Genomic DNA, 20,873 nt, shown 5'->3' with positions numbered 1-20,873 from the left:
CCATCTCAGAAAAATAAATAAATAAATAAAATAGAGATCCCCTTTCCAATAGCATTGAATACACACACACATAAAAGATATTGAGGAATTAGTGAGATGCATGTGATATTCAAAAAAGCAAAACCATTTGAGTTTCTAATGTTATAAAGGTTTTAATTCTTCTAAAATTAATATAGACTTCAAATATCAATACAAAAACCCAGTGAGATTTCTGTCTGACAGCTAGTATGACTTCCCTATGTTACTTCAAAATTCAAGTTTGTGTCTGCCCACCTCTGAATACTCATTAGTCAGGGTTGGGGATTCTCCATGATAAAGGCATATGAAAGAAGCAGAATGTCAGAGGGGCAAAACTTACAGGCATTCGAAAAAATAGGCAATGTTCCCATCCCCCATCCCACATGCACTCAGGACAGTATTCTGAATCTACAGGTACACAAGTGCTTAACAAATGCTCCTAAGTCAAATTTATACAGTCTTAATAGACATTACTTTTTAATCACTTCCTAAAGTTGAGAACAATTCAAAGAATACACTTATAAAATCTAAAAGTCCAACCACAGAGAATGTTTAAATAAATGAATTATAAGTATAGGATAGTATACACTAAGTTGAAATTTAGGGGAAATTTTTTTTTTAAAAGTATAGGATAGACTATACAGACATCAAGAATAAGGTATTAAATAATTCTCAATGGCAAAGGAGAATAAGATTAATTAATTAAAAGGATATAAAATGGCATCTCAAGTAAGACATATATAAAGGTATTTTTAAAAAGACCAGAAGAAAAGATATGAAACTACAGTGAAGTTATCTCTAGAACTCAAGGTTATGGTTTTTTAAACCAGTCTTTCGCAAATTGTAAAACTCTATCAGAAAAGATACCTACTTCACATGTTAAAAATAACTGTATCAAATATAAGAAATCAAGAAGATACTGTCAACTGGCTGCTGTTTCCACAGAAGTTGAAGTATACCTGTTCATTGTCCCTTGTGTGCGTTCCTGCAGAAATCCTATCCATTATTTTTTCATTGCCAGTCCTTAATGAAGTCTCAACAAGGTATTCCTTAACTTTGCTCTCCAAAACCACATCAGGACACCAAAGTAACTGGTCTTCGTTTTCATATACTGATAAAGAAAATCCCATTAACACATTAAAAATCATGCTCAAAGACGTACACAATTCTTTGTCTTCCTTGATAAGCTATCCAGTGGGACAAGTAAATAACTTTGAAGACACCAGTAATTTGATTATCCGTTAAGTAGGGCCTTTCACACACAAGCAAGAATTTAACTTTATTATAGGCCAAGGATTCCAGTGGCCAAAGCAAGTAGCTTTTTTTTTTTTTTTTTTTTTCAGGAGCAAAACTGCTAGTTTATTTTAGTAACCTAAGGTGTGGAGAAGAAGTCTGTCGGCCTCCGGCAAAGAAGGCCGGCAGAGTTCCCCTCCCCCAAGCTCTCCGACGGAGTTCCGACATCCCGACAGGACTGGGAAGCTGGGAAGTCCGCGTGGCTCAATGGCGGAGAGCGGCGCAAGTAGCTTTTTTGGTGGCTGGATATACTGACCAATCTGAAGGCTCTCCATGCCCAGTAAAGTCTAATATAAAACCCCATAGTGGTTTATCTTATACTCTTCTAATGAAGGGGCAAACAAAACCTGTGTAAATTCTCTAACAACCTCATTGGAATTTTCTCTTGAAATCCCTAAATTGCTCTATGAAATCTCTAGGGGTTAAAAATTGCAAATAAATAAAACCCAAAATATCTGGTAATAAAGAAATAGCTAAGAAAGGTATACTTTTTCTCCCAATAAGATAACTTTTATTTAAAGGAAAAAGTAGATTAACCAAACCTCCCTAGGGAGGTTTTTGGGAAGAGGAAGAAACAGTAAGAAAAGTAAACTTTCTACAATCTCTTAAAGAGACTGATACATTAATGAACAAAATGTCATTAAAACAAGTTTATGTTTTATTAATGCACTCTGCCACTTTACTCAAAGCTTCTACTTTACACAATAAAGTAATATGAATGGCCCAGTGCTTCAAGTGCAATCCATTCTTCAAGTGCATAATAAATACTGACTATAGCTGATAAAAATAATGTACTGAGAACACACTGCGTGCCAGGGACCATGATAAGTGCATTATAATCCCAACTGTAGGAAGCAGGCATTGTCAGTCCCAGGTAGCAGGAAAGTTAAAAATAAAGTGTGCCTGTGAAGCAGTAACACTTGTCTTTTGAGAGAAGTTCCTAGAACTTACTTTATCTCTGGTCACAAGTAAAATAGGTAAAACAATTTGGGCTTATTCCCTCAAAAGATAAAGTACACCTTCCCTCCAATCTGCAGCACTGACAAAATTTCACCTCTACTATGTGTGACCTAAGGACCTACAGTTGCTGAGCATGTACTTGGCTCAAAGGGCTAAGTGTGGCGTTTGGGTGGTGGGGGTGAGAAGGCTGGCACATCTGAAGATCATCAGTTATGTTTTGCTTCCCCTGGGACAACTGTCTTTTAACACTTTGAAAGCAGTTTAGGAAAACAGTGTTCCTAGTGGCTGCCATGGCTAACAATCCCAGGGTAAACAGTCCTTCCCTCCTTTAAATGGAGGATGACCTGGCATGGAGGAAAGGAAAAAGAAGGACTCAGGAAGTTATTGTGTTGGGTGCTACTTTTGCCCTTTTGACTTCACAGGGATAAATCAACTTAGGGAAAAAGTCAAACACTCATGGAAATATTCCTAATGTACTTGGTTCCCGAGTTCAACTAAGAAGGTGTAACTGTATTTTTATATCCTACCACCTTATCCCCTTCATATTTTGAAAACCAACTACCGTTGGAATGCACCAAAAATGTAAGGAAAAGCTGATTACACATAATTAGGAGTATACCAGCAAAAACAGCAGATCCTTACATTTTACTTCCTGCTCTTCCGGGGCTGGGGAAGGAGAATTTCTTCCAGTCTCTTTTTCCCTCAAGAATTTTCTTTCCAGAAGATTATATCCTTAATATTCTCATTATCTCAGGTGATGAGATCCTACCCACTTCTACTGAAGCAGGATGAAGGCTAAAGTACAGCACTGTGGGAGGCTCTGAACTATTCCAACAGGCACTGAGCGCACTGGCTAACAAGCACTGTGTGCGCCTTGGGCAGGGCCGGGGGTTGGGGGAAACTCTGAGTCTAGTGATGAACTTTGATAGATTTTTCCTAAGTCAGGCCTAAATATCCTAACTCTGAATGTTTCCCAAATCTATCTATATATTGCCAAGACTGGTATAAAACCAAGTATTTAAATAAACATATCAAGTGGTAACCTGATCTACCAAACATTATCAAAATCAAAAGCTGTCCTTACCTTTCTCATTACCATCGTACTCTCCAAGATAAGGGGGAATCTCTGCCTGATATTGTAAACCAATCATTATTTCCTACAGGAAAATTGAGATGTAAAAATAACTTATTATAAAAATAGATACTGAAAAAAAGCCCCAACTCATTAATCAGTTTCTACAGGTCAAAACAACAAAATCATCATAAATCATTTCAGAAATATTTTTCAAAGCCCATTTAGTCCACTATGTTAACTCAACTTACCTTCCTCAAATCTTCAGGTGAATTACCACTGTCTGTTTCAACATCTTCAACCTCTGATTCCTTATCACCATCACATGTAGTATTTGCTTAAAAGACAAAAATTTAAAAGGTTTTTACTGCCTATTTTTGCAGAACCTGGAAGAATGCCTGTTGTATTTTTTAAAATGTTGTTAAATAAGTGAGATCAGCATAAGTATACTAAACCACCGGCATGATTTTCACAATCGACATTGGTCAAAATGAGATACTGAAAATCCTAATAAAGTGTATAGTATCCTGGGCGGTGCAGTGGCTCTCATGGCTATAATCCTAGCACATTGGGAGGCTGAGGTGGGTGGATCACTTGAGGTCAGGAGTTTAAGACCAGTCTGGCCAACAGGCTCTACTAAAAATACAAAAAAATTAGCCAGGCATGGCGGGAGGCGCCTGTCATCCCAGCTACTCAGGAGGCTGAGGCAGGAGAATTGCCTGAACCTGGGAGGCAGGGGTGGCAGTGAGCCAAGATCACGCCATTGCACTCCAGCCTGGGTGACAGAGTGAGACTCCATCTCAAAAAAAAAGTGTATAATATCCTGATAATTATTATGGTATACTATTAAATAGTTTGGGAGGTAAAAGGAAACCACTGTGGCCACCTTAAAAAGAAAGTAAAACACTGGAGTTCTGATTATACTAATCCAGAAGGAGATACACACACAGAGTTGCATATTAGGTCCATCGAAACTGTTTTTGTACACACACGAATGCATGGATATTTGAACTTATTAACCAAACAGTTCTTCTACCATAAAAATACCTAAAAAAAAAAAAAAAAAAAAAAGAGTGAGACTGCAGATTGCATCTAAGAAATTATTTTAGTCCAAAACATTTTATTTATTTATTTTAGAAACAGGGTCTCACTCTGTCACCCAGGCTAGAGAGCAGTAGCCTGATCATGGCTCACTGTGACTTCAAAGTCCTGAGCTTGAGTGATCCTCCTATCTCAGCCTCCCAAATAGCTGGGACTGCATGTGCATGCCACTATACTCAGCTAAGTTTTATATTTTAAAATTTTTTTGTAGAGACAGGGTCTTGATAGGTTACCCAGGGTGGTCTAGAACTCCTGGCCTAAAGTGATCCTCTCGCCTCAGCCTCCCAAAGTGTTGGGATCACACACCCAACCCCAAAACCTTTTAAGTATTACTGATAAACATTAAGAGGTAACACCAAGAACTAATAGGCAAAAGATTAATCATTAAAAGTAAAAATACCTTTTGAGCACTGGTAAGTTTTCAAAACCAGGAGAGCAGGAGCCTTTTAATAGAAATTCAAAAAAGTCTAAAAAATTTTGTGGTGAAACTAGGAATGGTTACCATAGCAACAGATGAGTCTTGAGAAGGAAAGTGGCCTTGTAAAAATAAAGTCAATATTTCCATTTTTATCTTATTATTATTATTATTATTTTTGAGACAGAGTCTCTCTCTGTGGCCCAGGCTGGAGTGCAGTAGCATGATCTCCAGCTGGCTGCAACCTTCACCCCCCAGGTTCAAGTGATTCTCATGCCTCAGCCTCCTGAGTAGCTGGGATTACAAGTGCATGCCCCCATGCCTGGCTAATTTTTTGTATTTTTAGTAAAGAATAGGTTTCACCATGTTGGCTAAACTGGTCTCAAACTCCTGGCCTCAAGTGATCCGCCTGCCTCGGCCTCCCAAAGTGCTGGGATTACAGGCGTGAGCCACTGCACCTGGCCAAATATTTCAATTTTTAAATGACATATTAGTTCAGCTCTATCCCAAAAGAAAGGTTATAATCTTGTTTAAATTACAGACGTATTTTATCTCAACCACATAAAATATTTAGAATATTCTGACATAAATTACTCAACACAATAAAATGTACTAAAGCTACAGTATCAATGTTACTATTAATCAGTAATCCACTGGGTTTCTTACATCGTAAAGGCCTAGGGAAGAAATCAGAAGTTTCATGGGAAGTCACAGATGGCGTCAGATCATCTGCAGAAGACTGAGTTTCCTCGTCATCACCTGACAACAAGTCTTTTGCTATTTCCTCCTGGAAGAATAAGAAGGCAGTGCTAGAGTTAGAAATGATTACATCTCATTAATTAAGAAAACTATCTTTTTATAACATATAATTAAGAAGCAGTTGGAACCTTATAAAAGAAATATGAAATTCTATTATTTACTTCATGTACAGAAATATTTAGTATTTGATATTATGTAATATTCAATAATATACTACTAAATGATAATTAGTGCAACTATATACTTATAACAAACAATTGCCTAATTTGTGGGTATACAGAGAGCTTATCTAAAGCTGTAGGCTAATTTTTAGTGAATTTACAACAAAAATAGTCTGACTTTTAAGTGCTTAACAATTATATTCATTTTCTGTCAATAATAAAGTAAAACTGAAAAAATGCCTCCAACCTCCACTCTTCCAATAATTTAAAAATCCAACTAATGAACAGCTCTGACTGCTGACATAATTTTAAAAGAAACACGTTTGAATTAATTTTTATGTAAGTATACAGTCATCCTTGTGCCTAGCACATAGTGGCCACTCAATAAATACTTGTTGAATGACTATGGTCATTAAGGTCTGTGGTACATTAATATCACTTTGACTTAAAAGTGGGAACAACATAACTCACAGGAAGAGGTTCCAAGATGTGGATTCCTCTCCCTGCCTGAGATCTGAAAGGCAAGGAAAGGTTCCCAGGGATCTGTTAGCAGAGGCCATGGCTGTGTGAATTTTCCTCAGCAGGGACTAGGCCTCCCCACAACCAGCCTATGTTAGAGATGGATCACCGTGGTCTTGGCTGCTGCGGCCGCTGTCACTCCCAGAGCCAAGAAAACAGAACTTCTCTCCAACCACTCCACGCCTAAGTCAGCTTGGTTTGAAGGCTTCTGGGGGATTTATTAATCAAGGCTTTTATGTGTTTATAGGATCAAAAGAAGTTAAGCCAAGATCTAAGTTTAGATACAATGTGTCTACACAGGAAAGATGAAAACATTACGGGAGAATATTCAGGCATGCAAAGTGCCATGAAGCTGCTATTAATACTACTCTTAACATAGTGTGATCAAAGCCAAACAATGTTTAAATCAGCCACCGAAATAAGCGCAATGGGTCAACAAGAAGTTTACATTTAAGAATTATTAAATAATACTTTAAATGGAAAAAAAAACTCTAATAAAAGCAGTCAATGGTAACAGATCCTGAATTTTTCTTTCAAATACTCACACTTACTTTGTCTAATGTCATGTCTGGTAGTTCATCTGCCAGTTCACTTGGGGAACTATTTGCACTGGAATTTGCAACTGCTGGAATCGTAGGTTCATAGCCATAGAATGCCAGTAAGTCTTCTAGAGGCATGGTTCCTTCCTGTTCAAGCCAGGGCATAAACACGGACTCAGCAGATGTCACAATACTGAACTGCAGGTAAACTGTACTGTCCCCTTAGGTTCATAAAGCACATTATCAAAACAGCAGAACAAATCAAAGGCAAGCTTCAGTTTTTCTTTTTGTGCTGTTGTCAGAAAACAGGACCAAACACCTAGAGCTATAATTAATGTATAAACAAAAGCCTAACAATTAACACCTTAGTTTTTATTTTCCAGAAGCATTTTACTATTTTAAAAATTCCTCAAATATTTGCTTTAGTACCTTTTTTTAGCTTTCAAGTTAACATAAAGATTTGCCCTGAAAACACTTCCAATTAATCAATCAATAACTTGTAATTCACAGCTTCTTTCCGTGCATTTAACAGCTGACCGCTTGCTTTACTCTTTATGTTAATTAGAAGACACCTGGTAGAAAAACCTTTGCTGAATGTTTACTAACATCAGCAATATTTATGTTCAAAGCACAATTATCCTTTTATATTCTTACTATATCTCATATTTTTATACCAGTTTTTTTTAAAACAACTGTCTGAGGAAGATTATACTATTATCACCATTTTACAGGTGAGAAAACTGAGGCTTAATTCCGGGTTTGAATCCCAGTTCCCCAGTTATCTTACTGGCTGCTTTAATAAAATTACATGCCCCGGCTACAGTGCTGCCTATGTTATGAATACCTATGCCATGCCTCATAGTGACACCAAGTCACTGTTTCCCTCTCAGGAATCCATGTGAAAATAAGTGTTACGATATACTACATAACATTCAGTGCATGCAGACTGCATATACAGCCAGGTTGCATATACAACTGTGTTAGGAATGATATGCTACACCATATAGCCTAGGTGTATAGTAGGCTACATTAATTAACTACTTTTGTCTAAGCATACTCTATGATGTTCACACAGCAATGAAACTGCCTAATGACGCCTTTCTTAGAATGTATTCCCTTGTTCAGCGACACATGACTATGTTTTAACTACTAAAGTGTACAGAACTATTTATCATTCAAGGTCGGTCACAGTGGCTCACACCTGTAATCCTAGCACTTTGGAAGGCCAAGGCAGGCAGATCACTTGAGGTCAGGAGTTTGAGACCAGCCTGGCCAACATGGTGAAACCCCATCTCTACTAAAAATACAAAAAAGGAAAAAAAAGAACTATTTATCATTCAAATAAATAACTTCAAAACGATATACTCATGAACTAGTTAATCTGTTAAATATTTTTAAGATTTCTGTATCCATCAATTAAGAGATTTATTTTTAAAATTTGCTTATGGTTTAGTTTTCCCTTTAAAATAAAATAATCCATAAAGCAAACAGCATGAAAACGCTAAAGCAGAGTATGCAAAACATGTCCACAGTTGATCACAAAGTGACCTGAGAAGAGCCAGTGACGATTCCTTAGAGGGCCAGCTGGCTGCCCACAGGGCCCACAGGGAATGCACCTTTGCAGGTATGGAACTTATATAATTCATTGTGCGTAACTAAAACAGATTCATGCTAAATGAACTTACACAATCAGGTATATGATAGAAGACTAATTTATAAATTTGCAGTAGTAGACATACGCCTTTCTAATGACCATAAATGATCATGAAAATCTTTTTTAGCTTGGGATTTAAATCAACCAAAACTCCTTTGGGAGCATGGAGTAAGCATAAATTGAGTTGGATTGTCAGAACAGGGTGAAGTTCACCTACACCACGGGGAAACTTCCATGAATTATTTTTCTTCCAAACCAAAGAATCCCTTGAAGGTAACAAGACTCAGATTCACAGTCTCTCTACAGTCCCATCTTGCTCCTTGCAGAGCCCACGCAGCGCATTCCCTTTGGCTCATATTGGTTCTAATGTAAGAGGTGCCTGGGTTGCAGCCTTTGCCAAGCACCTGTCAGTAGTATTTCTCCAGAACCTCACAGTTTCAGTCTTTCTTCCTGAAATGGGGAGTGGCAATTTTCACCTCTTATGCACTGATGGTCCACCTTCCCATCATTTACTCAGTTCTAAGTACTTGGCTGAGGGCTACTGGCTACTGGACATAAAAATTAAATTCACTGAAGAATCCCTGCTCACAAGGAATTCAGTCTTAGTGGGGGAAACTGATGAATTAGCCATCATAATACAATGTAATGACTTCAATATTCAATTGTGAGTATAGAGAAGGGCAGATCTACACCCATACGAGTAGTATGGAGTATGGAGGTATGCACAGAGGGTGAAGACTGAGCTAAGTCTTGAAAGATGACAAGGCTTCTGACAATACACAAATATAGGGCTGCCAAGTTTGATGAGTGTAACAAACAGAGCACTGAGATACAGAGTAACACTCGGGGCCCACCTTCAGAGGGTAGCAGGGAAAGACAGTCAGCAATCTTCAGCAGAGGCCTGAAGTCTAAGAAGGCCAGTCCCGTGAAGAGTATTCCAGGCAAAAAAAATGACACGTGAGGCCTGAAGGGCTGAAGGTGGTTTCCTACTAAGCCAAATGGCCAAAGTTTGGTGAGTAGAATGAAGAATGGTTCAAGAGAATGGAAAGAGAGGCAGAGACAGATCACAAAGGGCCTCAGGGCCAGGGAAAGGAACCTGGACTTCATTCCCAGGGCAATGAGGAGCCATCGGAGACTCATAAAAAGGGAGTACCATGGCGTTATTTCTTCTTAAAATACTGAACACCTGCATGAAGAAAAGTTGAGAAGGGTGGAGAGATACAGGAGAAGCAGGGAAACCACTTAAAAAGCCTCGTGCTAGGTGAGGGTAGTGATACACAAGAGGAGAGAAGTGAAGAGACATATTCTGAGGTGAACCAAATGGGTCACTGGACGTGGGAGGGAAAGGGAAGGAGGACTCCCCAGTTTTCTATTTGAGCAATTGCCTAGACGGTGGTAACTTCTGCCAAGATAGAGAATACTAAAGGAATAAAAGGTTTTTGAAGGAAAACAAAACAAAACAAAGAGTTCTGCAAAGGACACGGTTCAGTTTAAGAGGACTATGAAACATCCAAGTAGAAAAGTCAGGTTGGCCAGGAGCCTGGAGCTCAGAGAACCAGGCTGGGCTAAAGATATAAATCTGGCATTCATTAGCATCTAGATGATATTTAAAACCACAGAAGTTGATGAGCTCACCCACGGAGGGTAGAGAGAAAAGAGGAGGGGATCTATGCTTATCAGAAGAACTTTCAAATATGTTACACTATGGGCAATGGGTATGTCTGAAAATTCTTAAACATGATTCGTATTTTGGAAATAATGTTCTAAGGGAAGCAGAATGAGAGCCTGAACTAAGAAGGGGGATTATCTGAGTGAAATTTAGGGAAAGATACATTTCTTGAGTGACTTGATAGAAGGAATGAAAGCAACATAGGAGTTTAAATGGATTGCCAGATTTCTGGCCTGGGAAGTTAGGTAACTATAGCACGACTATGAGACAGAAACACAAGATATATTTAAGGATGGGACAGTAATGATCAGTTTAAGGTGAAAGCTAAAGCAGTGGTTTGAGTGAGATCACCCAGAAAAGGCACACAGAGTGAGAAGACAATAGCCAAAACCCCAGAAAATGTTAATGAAAATGCGGGCAAAGAAAGAAAAGATCATAAAATAAGGAGGGAGAAGTCAGACAATAGAATCAAGAAAAAGTAGGATTACATAAATTAAGGCAGAAACAAGTATGGATAATCAGGAATGGTCACTTGGGTCAAATTCCAAAAAGAAATTAAGAAAAAGACAAGAAATCTTAGCATCTAGCAATCAGGAATTATTGGTGACCTGGGCCAGGCGCGGTGGCTGCTGCCTGTAATCCTAGCACTTTGGGAGGCCAAGGTAGGATCGCTTGAGCCCAGGAGTTGGAGACCAGCCTGGGCATAGAAAGACCCCTTCTCCATAAAAAAAATTTTTTTTTAATTAGCCAGGGTGGTGGGGTGCACCTGTAATCCCTAGGCTTTGGAAGGCTGAGGTGGGAAAATTGCTTAAGCCCAGGAGGTCAAGGTTGCAGTGAGCTATGATCATATCACTGCACTCTAGCCTGGATGACAGAGTGAGACCATCTCTACATAAGTAATTATTGGTGGCCTTATAGCATGGTGGAAGAAGCCAAGCTAAGGACTGAATGGGAGGGGAAGAAATAACATACGTGACTTGAGACTTGGCTACAAAAGGAGAGTGACTGAGGGCAACACAAGATCAAAAGAGAATTTCTTCCAAATGTGGGATCTACATGAGTAGGATTCTTATGTGGAAATTTAAAAAAAAGGGTAGAAGAATAAATTGAGGGCAAGAGGGACAGAATCTAGAGGTTAGCCTGGGATATCACAGATACTTCACAGGACAGGAGGGGAAGAATATAAAAGTTTGTGTATGTGAGGGAGACGGGAGGTTCCCAGCACTCACTCAAGAAAACCTCCACTTTTCTATACAGACACAGGCATGACCATCTGTTGACGGAGAAGATGACCATCTTCATAGAAACTTCATTAATAAGTTCAAGTGATGACAGTGGTGGCCAGAGGGTTGATGCTAAAACACAAATCATTTGTACCAAAACTTTTAAAGCAAAACTGGAAAAGGTGACTCTAGTCTCTGAAGCACTTCGCAAATGAGCTCTCTATGAGAGCCTATTAATAAAGCACTTAAGTCCTTTAAAACATAAAAACAATTTTTTCAAAATTGACTTAGTAAGTCTCAAAGTCTGTAAGGATCTGTGGTAGCTAAATCAGCTTAGAAGTGTGATCCCAGGTTTAAGGATTTTTCTCTTCCTTTTCTTGGGTATTTTGTTGAACCTATTTACATTTTAAGGTACACAGTAGAATCTAGTCACACTTATAAATGAACTGTTCTATAAATTAAAGGATTTCTATCAGGAAGAGTACCATATTTAGGGCAGAAGACCCACTAATTGCTAACCATTATATTGGACAAATCACCTAATCCCTCTCACCTCCATTTCCTCATATACCATCATTTCCTTGATCCTATGATGCACTCCCTCACATATCAGAATCAGGATGTAGGCTGATACTAAAGTGCAAACTTCATATACAAGTGTTCCTCCCCCTACCCCTACACTGTTTAGAAATTAACAGTAGACTGGGCGCGGTGGCTCACACCTGTAATCCAAGCACTTTGGGAGGCCGAGGCGGGTGGATCACAAGGTCAGCAGATTGAGACCATCCTGGCTAACACGGTGAAGCCCTATCTCTACTAAAAACAAAACAAAACAAAACAAAAAAAATTAGCTAGTTGTGGTGGCGGGCACCTATAGTACCAGCTACTTGGGAGACTGAGGCAGGAGAATGGTGTGAACCCAGGAGGCAGAGCTTGCAGTGAGCCAAGACTGCGCCACTGCACTCCAGCCTGGGCAACAGAGCAAGACTCCATCTCAAAAAAAGAAAGAAAAAAAAAAAAGAAAAGAAATCAACACTACGTCCTACAATCAACAAGGCCTCTGAGCCTAGAAAAATAATGCCAACATTCATCTGACACAACTGATGGCATTGCTTGCTGGATGGACCAAATGAGACGGTCTGAGATGCATTTCATGTTAATAACTAACGCCTGTCTGATACCTTAAGGCACAGGCTGCTAAACAATACACATATAATTTGTTTAAATGTCTTGTGATCTTTTTTTCCCAGACAGGGTCTCAGTCTGTCACATACTCTGGAATACAGTGGCACAATCATAGCTCACTGCAACCTTGAACTCCTGGGATGATCAAGTGATCCTCCCACCTCAGCCTCCCAAGTAGCTGGGGCTACAGGTATGCACCACCATGCCCAACTAATTTTTAAATTTTTTGGTAGAAATGGGGTCTCACTATGTGGCCCAGGCTGGTCTCAGATCCTGGGCTCAAGCGATCGTTCCACTTTAGTCTCCCAAAGTGCTAAGATTACATGTGTGAGCCACTGCCCCCAGCCTAAATGCTTTTTCTTTTTCTCTTTTAACAAAAAAGAAAAAACCTATACTAAAGTCTAAGTGGTAGAAAAAGTGATTTTTTACTTTCTCATTTGCGCTTTTCTGAATTTTTGAATTTTTCTCACAGTGAACACCAAGGCGATAATTATATATTAATAAAAGCAGAAAAAAGAACTCTTTAAAAAGTTCTACCAGCCAGGTGCGGTGGTTCACGCTATAATCCCAGTACCTTGGGAGGCCAAGGCAGGTGGATTGCCTGAGGTCAGGAGCCCAAGACCAGCCTGGTCAACACGGCAAAACCCCGTCTCTACCAAAAATACAAAAAGTAGCCAGGTGTGATGGTGGATGCCTGTAATCCCAACCACTTGGGAGGCCGAGGCAGGAGAATCACTTGAACCCAGGTGGCACAGGCTGTAATGAGCCAAGACTGCGCCCCAGCCTACACAATGGAGCAAGTCTCCTTCTCAAAAAAAAAAAAAAAAAAGTTCTACCTATAAATCTAGGACTATTGAAAGCTCTCAGAAGGCAGTAATATGAATACATTAAAATATATAAAGATATTACATAAACCATATTTTAGTATGTTTAATAACTAAAATCTAGCCACATATTCTATACTCAAAGAGCTACTATAAGAAAATTGCTTTTGTACTTACCTTATTTTCCATAACACATGATGTAATAAAAATTTGTGAACACTAAGATATGGGCCATATTACAGTCAATACACTACTGAGTTTATTTACTATGAACATAAAAACTTAAAATTCTTGCAAATGAACATTAACATCAATCCCCTAAGACTGTTAACACACACCAATACCTACACTATTCCACTAATAAAAGATTAATACACTATTTCAACTTATATAGAAATAATCAAAACATAATTTGAAATTCCTTCTAAAAACTTGATCCTTACTCTTTATATTTGTGTCTCTACTGTTTTTAATTCATTTTCATGTTTCATTAAACATCAATCAAAATAATAGAGACCACATGTATACAGCTGTACTTTACTACAGATAAACATCACAGATCAGAGCAAGTGGGAGGGCAGTTAAGTCACTCTTCTATTTCCCTGCGTATTAACGTGAGGAAGGAAATAAAATAACATTCCACTCCTGCCTCACAAAGCTACTAAGCGGAGGAGATGATATATATAATATGCTTGCCCTTTTCAAGAAAAAGAGGTGTAGGATAACTCAGGGGATAAGTATCATTTCTGAAAGCTTTTGTTATTCTGGATGATTAGAAATTTTCAAATATGGTTAAGCAAGCATAAATCCTACATGTTTTCAAGGTAACCCCTATAGGGACCTCTCTATATACAGTCCTGGTATAAATGCATGTTAAAAATACAGTTCATTTGAATTTATATTGACTTGGGGCTTAAAAAATTATAAACTACACTCACTCTTGCCAACCTTTTAAAAGATGACTTTTAAAGGAGCAGGGGATGGGATATTACCAATTTATATTTGAAAATACAGTAAACCTTTTTCAATTTTCTTAAAATATTCCACTAGATTATGAGTTATTTGAAGGAAAAGACCTCTCTCTGTATCTACTACAGTACTTAGCCAAATTCAAGTTTGACCCTTAGCAGAATAGTACGATATAATGGGAAGAGGGCTAGACTAGGATTCCGAACTAATCTTAGGGCCTATAGTTTTCCGTATTTCAATTTTCTCATCTGTAAAATGCCTATGTGTACCTACTTCACTGTGCTGATATAAGCTTAAAAATTAGGTTAAGAGATACAAAATAATTTTGAAAAATTAAATGAAAACATACTTATTAGGCTATCCCCCAAAAATAAAAGTGAAAACAAAAAAAAGGATTATGATCCTATTTTTATTTCAGGTAGATTATTTTAAAAATTACAACAGAATTTCAAAATCTTTGTAAATGTGTATATTAAAGTAAATCTTATACCTTTTCTAAGTCTTCAATTTCAGAACTGAAGTTTTTACCCTCATCCATCATTTCCTCTTCTTCAAGAGTTCTTTCATCATCATAGTCATGGACCAACATCTCAGCAGTGGGGTCAAAATCATGATCTTCAGAAGACAAAGACCCAACTGGAATAAAACAAACTGAATCACTTCACACATTTACAAGGTTATTAACAAAATAAAATAAAAATTTATGTTCTTCTGCCAGTTCATTTTAATGTTTACATGAGGGTTTTAATAAATGAATTTACTATATACTTTATAGGTTATAAATTAAGACCCTATGATTCTGAAAATATGTCTAAACCAGCAAAATAACAAGGCAAAGTTATTCACAAACACTTTTATAAGGGGTCTAGTCCACAAGAAAACATCTTATAACAACAAAGTGATTTAAGCAGCATGGTCTTAAAGAAACATTCTAGTAGAAAAAGGAGTCAAACTCGCTTATCAGTTCATTTAATACAGCTGTCTAAAAGCAAAGTAAAATGTCAGAAGAATTAAATTTCCATGAACGGAAGATTTCACAAGAATCTACTATACACTAAGACTCACACTTCAGGATAATATAAATTTTACTCAAATTCTAACCCTCAAATAAACACAAAAACACAACAAAAATCTGTTTTATAAAACAAATAAAAGTTTCTGTGAAGCAGCTATACAGCCATTCAGCTTTTAAAAGCATTGTATCACTTTACATGTCTCTAACAGTACTTCAAGTTCCCTAGCATTAATCAGACAAGCATTAAACTGTAAGACTTTGCTTTACTTTGGATTACTAACAAAGTTCTTAGGATTATGTGTAGGGAATACACAAAATCACATCTGAAGGTTTTGGAAGATGTATCCATTGCAAGTTGTTTTGGATAATTCATACTTGTTTATAAAACTCTAATATCTTTTAATAGCAAATATGAAATCTATAGAAAACTCCAAAAACCAAGAGAAGAAATGACTAAAATCCATAATCCCAAAGAAATGAAATCAAATTTATAAGAAAACAGGACTTTCTCCACTTGTTTTACTCTAGTATCCAATTCAATTAGACCAGTAACCCTCAGAGAAAGGAAGGAAAGTATCAGAAACTGCAGTTGGGGGAAGGAAGAAGTGGATGGAAGCATACTCAACATAAAGAGTTTAATCTGTTCTTCGTCAAGCTACTGAATATTTTAAAATTTCAAACATTTCAGGACAGTGTGAGATCATTACCAAAACACGGAACTAGGCCAAAGATTGTTCACTATGGAAAAACCACACACATAATTCATTATTTTTGATTCTAGGTTCAGAGAACTCTAATTAGTTTTAAAAATACAATTTCTACAGGACTTAATTTTTTGGCAGGTTTACATTATGTTATCTTCCTTAACGGTGAAAAATATCTGCTCATTTAAAAACCTGTTGATTTACATGTGGTTTAATTTAAAAAGAAATACAGGCCCGGGGCGGTGGCTCATGCATGTAATCCCAGCACTTTGGGAGGCCAAGGTGGGGGGATCACCTGAGGTTAGGAGTTCCAGACCAGCCTGGCCAACACAGCAAAACCCTGTCTCTACTAAAAATACAAAAAAATTATCTCGGCATGGTGGCGGGCACCTGTAATACCAGCTACTTGGGAGGCTGAGGCAGGAGAATCGCTTGAACCTGGGAGGTCAAGGCTGTAGTGAGCCAAGATCGCACCATTGCACTCCAGCCTGAGCAACGGAGCAAGACTCCATTTCAAAAAACAAAAAACAAACAAAAAGACATATGAATATTAATTAATTAGCTCACATCCACCATTACAAATTTTCTTTTTTTGAGGAATTCCTGGCAAGTTCCACGGTATGCCAAAGAGGCAGAAATGAAATAGATGCTGACTTTTCCACCTCTTTGGTAGCAGAGCTCCTCTGGACTCTTCTGTTACTCCTCTATCACTTGGCACAACAGGCTTCCCCTTTAACATGGAAGGTATTCAATAAGGGCCAAAAATCGAAGGACCTGAGGGTCTACTCCCAGCTTTGTCCTTGGCTTTTTGGGACCTGAAGCAAGTCATTTAAACTTTCTAGGTCTAGCTCCTGTCTTCCATTTGCAAAACACATGGGGATGACTGAAAGGACCTCAGAAGTCCCTTCCAACTCAAAAATTCTCTTTTTAAAAACTGGATAATTAATCTCAGTACTTTGGGAGGCTGAGGCGGGCGAATCACTTGAGATCAGGAGTTCTAAGATCAGCCTGGCCAGCATGGTGAAACCCCATCTCTACTAAAAATACAGAAAAATTATCCGGGTGTGGTGGCATATCCCTGTAGTACCAGCTACCTGGGAGGCTGAGGCAACCTAGAAGGCAGAGGTTACAGTGAGATTGCGCCAATGCACTCCAGCCTGGGTGACATCTCAAAAAAAACAAACAAACAACAACAACAAAACAGGCTAGTTGATTAAAAACAGGTTACACTGTCTTTTGGCTTTTTATTTAGATTGAAACTTCTTAAAAGAAGTCAGTGAGGCCAAACGGAAAAGTTCCATTAATCCAGCTGCTTGACATCGTGTATATATTTTCCTAAAATCAGTTATAACAAAAAAGTTCATCTTAAAATTAACAAAAATTTTTAGAATAAACTTTAAAGATGTAGCCTAAATGACAGTCAAGTGAGGCCTGAAGGTCGAGTAGATATAAAAAGTAATACTGTAAGGAAACAGACTGTTCACTCTACGGAAACAAGTTGTAATGGAAGACTTAGGAGCTCATCTGTGCTCCACCGCTAACTAAAGTTATTTAAAAGTCTCCTCAAGTGTAAAATAATGGAGTTGGACTAGTCCAGAGGTGCTTTTCCTATAGACTATGAGAGGGAAGACAGCGAAGAGTTAAACAGAAAGGGAATGAGAAACTGAAACAAAGATATCCTTACATGATCAGCACTATCCTTACATGATTAGCACATGAGGAAAGGTCCTTATCATGGACCTGCTTCAGGAATTCTACAAACCCCAGATTGTGTGTAATTATGCATATGTGCAGAGTTCTGGGACACATCCCTTGCTTTCATTAGATTCTCACAGGGGTTTCTGACTTCAAGAAAGTTAAGAAACGCCGTACTAGATGACCTAAGATTGTCTCAGCTCAGAAGTCGAAATCACCATTTTTCTGTGACAAATTTGGAAGTTCTGTCTTTTTTATTTTAAGGTAGCTTTACCTCTCAACTTCCAATTTTAACACAATTCATAGACATTTAATTATGAAAAAGAAACAAAGTAAGAGGAGATGAGGAGTTACGGTTAGTAAAGTAGTCCCAGAGTTCTGACAAATTACTCACTCTCTCGAAGAAACCGAAATTAAAATCTACATTGCCAAAGTTGGTGTCAAGTTAATTTGGGATTAACTGTTTCAGGCTCGGAGGAAAAATAAGATATGTAATAATTAAAGCCATATTACTTGAACGCGTGTCGAAGCAGCTTTGTAACAGTTACCTTTCCAACATGCAAGAGAAAACAACAAAGAACAGTGTAACTGTTCCTTCCCCAAACTTAACTACTAAATGCACATTGAAACTCTTAAAAATCAATGAACAAAAACCTGCAGGATACATTTCTGTGGGGAATCATTTAGCAACAGATCTTTGAGCCCACGTTACCCACTAGGAACCACTGAAGACGTAAGAAAATAGGACAAACCTGGGCTCGAACTTCCAAAAGAAGCCTAGGAGAGAGAGAAGAAAACGTGAGGTTAGATCCCGCAGCCGGGGAAAGAGGCAGTGCCGGCAACAGGGCGCAGAGGAGGCGGAGTCGAGCGCTCCACCGCAGCTGCCAAAAGTGCAAGACGTAGCTTCGCTCCAATCGCTCCCGGCCCCTTTCGGGCCCCCTCTTGGCTGCCTCGCCTTCCTCCCCAAGTCCCCAGTGTACAAACTCACAGACCCAGGACTAAGCCCGGAGTCTGAGAGGCAACTCCAAGTCGCTTCTTGGAGCTCAGCAAGTTACAAAGCGGAGAAGCAAAACCCAGAGCAGTCGGCTCGCACCATCAGTCCCCATCCCTGGCATCTCCGGAGTCCCCCAAATCCCGCCCGGCTTTCCGAAGCCCCAAACTCCAAACGTAACACCCTTTTCTGGAAGGAACTCGCGTTCTGAGCACCCAGTCTGCCCCTGGGGCCCGGGAGCCCCAACTCCGAGGCCGATCTCTTCCCCTGGAGCATAGGCCAGCTCGAATCGGACACTCGCCCCTAAACCAGAGCGCGAGCCCCCCATCCTCTCTCCCGAGTCCAGAGATGCAGCTCCTCTCAGTTTCAGGGATGCTGGCTCCTTCCAGAGTGTTCAGTCCCTCCCTGGACCGCCAGCGCGCCTCCAGCCCCAGCGAGCTCCAGCCTAGGGGCTCCTGCCACAACGCCCCCTCCCCCCAGCTTACCAGTCCCGGGGGACATGGCCGGGGCAGCTTCGCTTGCCCAGCCTTCTTTCCTCCAGCCCAGAGTAAACTGGGGTTATCAAGCCTCTCTCCTGGAGAGGGCGTCGAGGGTCTCGGTCTGCCCTTTAACCCCAGGGGCGCCCGCACCTCCCGGGCTACGGAGCGGGGAGTCCCGCTCTTCAGCGAAGCCCGGTGGCCGCGCATCCCGCTCTTCTCCGCGCCCCCAGCAAAGTGAAGCGTGCAGCTCCTTCGCGCCGCAGCCCGGGCCCAGTGGGCCGGGGGCACGGCGCACGACTCCCGCAGGGCAGTGGCGCAGCCCGCTCCCCTCTTTGCGATCCGGCCGCGGAGGGGGGGGCTCGGCCGGTTTACACCCACCCGGGCCCCGGAAAGAGGCACGGAGGCGCCGGCGGCCCGCGTCAGCGGCCGGGGGCACGGCACTGCCCCGTCCCTGGGGCAGGGCTCGCTGCCGCCGGCCGCCACCTCCGTCCGGCTCCGTCGCCCGGCCCGACCGGGGTCGGAGCCGCCGCGGCCTAGTCCCGGAGGGAGACCGCTCCCGCGCCCGCTCCCGCCCCCCGGCCGGCCCCGCTGCAGCCAGTCGCCGCCCCACGACCCCCGCGTCGCCACGCCGCCCTTCATGGGGCCGCGGAAAGAGCCCTGGATCCCCCAGGCTGGCTCGGGGGCCGCGGGGAGCCGCCGGGCGCCCGTTCCAGCCCGGCTGCTCCTGCCCGGTTTCCCTGCTCACCTCCGCCATATTGGTACCTTTAGGGCGAACGAGCAGCGCCGAGCCCAGTCCCCGGATGGGGCGCCTGAGCCAATCGCAGCCGCCGCCGCCGCCGCCGCCGCGGTCCGCCCGGCACCCGCCCGGCAGCAGAGGCGGCACGGCCCCTTATAGGGCAGGGCTGCCCGCGACGCCCCCGGCCCGCTCGCACGCCCACACCGCCTGGCGCCCCTCGCCACCCCCGCGCCCGCCGCAGCCGGCCAGACGCGCACCCGCGCGTACCGTCCTTCTCCTCCTGGCTGGAGTAAAGTTCCTGCGGAATTGGAGGCAAGTGGGGGACGGACGGACGCACGGGTGCGGGACAGACCCACGTCCAGCCAGTGGAGGCCCAAGAGCCGGCGGGCGCGTTTGGGGACCGACCCACAGACACCGCGGCGCGGGAGGGCGTGCGGGCAGGAGATTTGGACTGGCAGGAGATGTGCAAGGGAACTCGACAGACTCAACTTCGCTAAGAGGAGGAGGCGATCGATGAAATAGATGTGGGAGGAAGCTCTGGGAAATGGGATAAGAGGCTGGTGGATGGCAGAGTCAGTCCAGGATGAGAGGACAACAGTCAGGCACTTTGCCGTTTCCACAAAGAGACCTGCAGGAATGGGAGATGGAGACCGGTGTACACTGGCTCACGGAGTGGACAATGGAAGGAGACATTTGCCAAACAGGTTATTGACAGCACAGAAGAAAAGACAAAAGATCGACAGGGCAGAGAAATGATGCTGAACATACTTGTACAGTTCAAGAAGATGCCCAAAAAATATAAACTGTCCTGTTACGAAAAAAAAATTAGACCAGTTCTAGGAATTGTTCATCACCAATGTGTCTTAGGGGATGACCCAGAGATACTTGATAC

The 20,873-nt window shown here is 41.1% G+C and overlaps 1 protein-coding gene across 2 annotated transcripts in view; it reads right to left on the bottom strand.

Annotated features, from left to right (window-relative positions):
* Positions 1-20,021, bottom strand: part of MIER3 (MIER family member 3) — a 32,623-nt gene extending 12,602 nt beyond the window's left edge. For both annotated transcript variants that reach the window (XM_023210515.1, XM_023210516.1), the window contains exons 1-8: positions 19,991-20,021; positions 18,528-18,552; positions 14,852-14,997; positions 6,850-6,984; positions 5,526-5,646; positions 3,595-3,680; positions 3,356-3,428; positions 978-1,129 (exon numbers count right to left, since the gene is read on the bottom strand). In XM_023210515.1, the coding sequence (XP_023066283.1) occupies positions 978-1,129; positions 3,356-3,428; positions 3,595-3,680; positions 5,526-5,646; positions 6,850-6,984; positions 14,852-14,997; positions 18,528-18,552; positions 19,991-19,999 (747 nt within the window). In that variant the 5' untranslated portion in view covers positions 20,000-20,021. The remainder of the gene's footprint in view (positions 1-977; positions 1,130-3,355; positions 3,429-3,594; positions 3,681-5,525; positions 5,647-6,849; positions 6,985-14,851; positions 14,998-18,527; positions 18,553-19,990) is intronic.
* Positions 20,022-20,873: the final 852 nt, after the last annotated feature.

This window comes from Piliocolobus tephrosceles, chromosome 4, assembly GCF_002776525.5.
Source record: "Piliocolobus tephrosceles isolate RC106 chromosome 4, ASM277652v3, whole genome shotgun sequence".
Taxonomy (NCBI): Eukaryota; Metazoa; Chordata; class Mammalia; order Primates; family Cercopithecidae; genus Piliocolobus; species Piliocolobus tephrosceles.
This window is presented reverse-complemented; position numbering and strand designations above follow the sequence as displayed.